The sequence below is a fragment of the Trypanosoma conorhini genome, assembly GCF_003719485.1.
Source record: "Trypanosoma conorhini strain 025E chromosome Unknown Tco_14.4_contig_01362, whole genome shotgun sequence".
NCBI lineage: Eukaryota > Euglenozoa > Kinetoplastea > Trypanosomatida > Trypanosomatidae > Trypanosoma > Trypanosoma conorhini.
The window spans coordinates 1-2,643 of record NW_021705467.1 but is presented as its reverse complement, the minus strand read 5'-3'; the positions used below and the strand labels follow the sequence as shown (position 1 = coordinate 2,643).

At 54.4% G+C, this 2,643-nt stretch overlaps 1 protein-coding gene across 1 annotated transcript, besides 2 other annotated features; it reads left to right on the top strand.

Annotated features, from left to right (window-relative positions):
• On the top strand, positions 1 to 1,934 carry Tco025E_09931 (uncharacterized protein; the record flags this gene model as incomplete). Its single annotated transcript, XM_029376733.1, has 1 exon — positions 1 to 1,934. A coding segment is annotated over one exon (1,934 nt), but the record flags the coding sequence as incomplete, so codon positions are not given.
• A 335-nt stretch (positions 1,935 to 2,269) lies between these two features.
• Positions 2,270 to 2,294: a microsatellite.
• Positions 2,295 to 2,609: 315 nt separating this feature from the next.
• Positions 2,610 to 2,643: a microsatellite.

The window sequence follows — 2,643 nt, the reverse complement described above, 5'->3', positions numbered from 1 at the left end:
TCACGGAAGAGCGCTTCCCTTCGCCGGAGGTTCCCGTGGGGCTTCGCACGGCTGCTGTTCCACCACGTTCCGTAGAGGAGCCGGCTGCGGAGTCGGTGCTTCAGCCGGCGCGTAAGCGTGAGTTCTCCGTTCACCTCCCCTCTGGTTATCCTGCTGAGGAAGCGCCCACTGCCATGAGTGCTGTAATGACGTTGCCATCTGAGGAGGAGCCTGTGGTGACACGCCACCGTGCACGGTTTGACGGCGACGACTGGGATCTCGTTCTGGAGCGAAAGCGAGCCGCGCTGTGCGAGGCGTTCGATGCTGACGTCTGTGGCGCGGTGGGCGTGCCTCGCGGCTCTGTCGTCGATGTGGATTTTGCTCTGGGCAGCTTGACAGTTGAGTTTGGTCTCCGCCACGCGCCTTCGTTTACTGAGAGCGACGTTGCCAAGCGCCTTGCCGAGTGCGACTTCCTCCGGACGTGGAAGCTGTACGAGCCCCGCAAACAGCCGGGTTCAGTGCCCGCTGTCGTGCGTCTGGCTGCCCAGGAGGAGATGTTGCCTGTGCTGCGCACCGCCGAAGTGTGTGGTGCATCTCCGCTGAAGCTGCAGTCTTCGTACGCCGTGTTGCCTACGCTGCGTGTCACAGAAGAGTGCTTCCCTTCGCCGGAGGTTCCCGTGGGGCTTCGCACGGCTGCTTTTCCGTTAGAGTTGATAGAGGGGGCGCCAACTGCTGGCTCAGAGAAGAAGGATGAGGTAAAATCTGTGCGGCGAGCTGAGCTCAGAGTGGATCCCAATGTCGGTGAAAAGTATCGACGTTCGTTGCGATTAGGGGAACCTCCACAGTTATTTGCGTCTTATCGTGTTGGCTTTGTTGGAGATGATTGGAAGTTTGTTGTGGATAAATACTTAGTTCGTTTGAAGGACTGTTTTTGGCGTGACGTGTTGGATATTGGTGGTGTTGTTCCAAGGTCAGTTGAAGGTGTTTCGTGTAGTCCGACGGGTGATGTTGTTGTTACGGTGCTCTTGGAGCACGCCGCTTCTTTGTCGCAAGAGGACGTGCTGCGCTTGTTGGATGAGGCTCCGTTTTTGACTATGTGGCAACTGCACGATGATTGCGCTTTTCGTGATCGTGGTGGTCGCACGAAAACCTTTCATCGCGTTGGGTTTCTGGGATCAGACTGGACCAGTAGGATTCAAGGAGATGCTGTGGCCGCAGCATTTGTGAGGGACCTTGTCGAGGTGCTAGATGTTAGGCCGGAGGACGTGCGGGTTGCGGCGTTGCACATTAGTGAGAACCTCGTGGTAGACTTCTACGTGGAGCATAGTGCATCCATCAGCGAGGCGCGCGTCGACGAGGTATTGAGAGATGCTCCGTTTGATCATGTCTGGGAGGTCTACAAAACTGAGCGAACGCCCGTCTTGCGTGCATTGAAGCCGCTGCGGGTGCCGGTGCGGCCGGCCGCGCCCCGGAAGCACCACCTGAGAACACTTGGAGCGGATGTTGGCCGGCCCTACCGTCCTTCGCACTTAAGCAAAATGCCCAGTTATCCTCGGCCCGGGCTGCGATACCGGAAGCCAACGACTGAGCAAGAACGGCAAACCGGCACGCCTGAAGAGCTGTTTTACGTGCCGCAGGAGAAGCCTGTGCCGACGTGGGATCAGGGTATAGAGCTTCCGAGAGTTGCGCCAACAACTCGTAACATTCGCTGGCCGCTGCGGACTGATTTTAACACAGCAAGGCAGGAACGACGGGTGAATCTGAGTGAGGTTAACGAGGTGCTTGGGATGCAGCGAGGGCAGAGATTACAGCCTCTGCCTCAGCCTCAAAGCGGAGATAGCCCGAACACAGGCTTGTTGCCTCTCTACCACGAGATGGGGGCTATGCGGCGGGACGACACAAGGGACCCCCTGCGCCCCTACCGCAAGAAGCTCAGACGTTTACGATTTGACTGAATACTGACGTAGACGTGGGGACGGCTGCCGTGGTCGCTCCTTTCATTGGTTGTGATCCTTTTTCTTCGTTACTGGATAGCAGTACTTTTGCATTCCGCGGCTCTGAGCATCATCTGTGCCACGAGTTCGGTATTTTGCACATGTATAGTGGAGCATTGCTCTTCTTCGTAATCCCTTTCGTTTTCCTTCTCCGCATTCCTTCACTTTTTGGTGCTCTTCATTCGCACTACTGGTGTGGGGGAAGAAGCAGGGGCCGGGTTCAGGACTCCTCCCGCCCAACGTGCTCTTTTCCGAGGAGAGGCTCCCCTCCCCGCTTGGAACGCAACAAATTTCCATTTTGTTTTGTTTTGTTTTGTTTTGACATCACCGTTTATTGTGTGCGTGTGTGTTTAAATGAATAGAGAAGATTTTTGGTGTTTGTCGCTGCGAACAAATTTCCCTACCCGTCTTTTTTTTCTCGCAGTGTGAGTGCGCGTGTGCGTTTTCGTCCTGTTCCTCGTGCCGTATGTTTTTACCATTTTTTTCCTTTATTTGCATGTATATGGTAACCTCATGAGGTGTGCACTTGCACTCACGCAGGCACAGGCGTGTTTTAAATGTATCTACCTTTACTGATGGATCCAGGTGGGTCAAGCCATGTTTGATGATACACATTTCTCCGTAGCTTAATTCAACTATATGTATTTCTATATATGTATATATGTATATA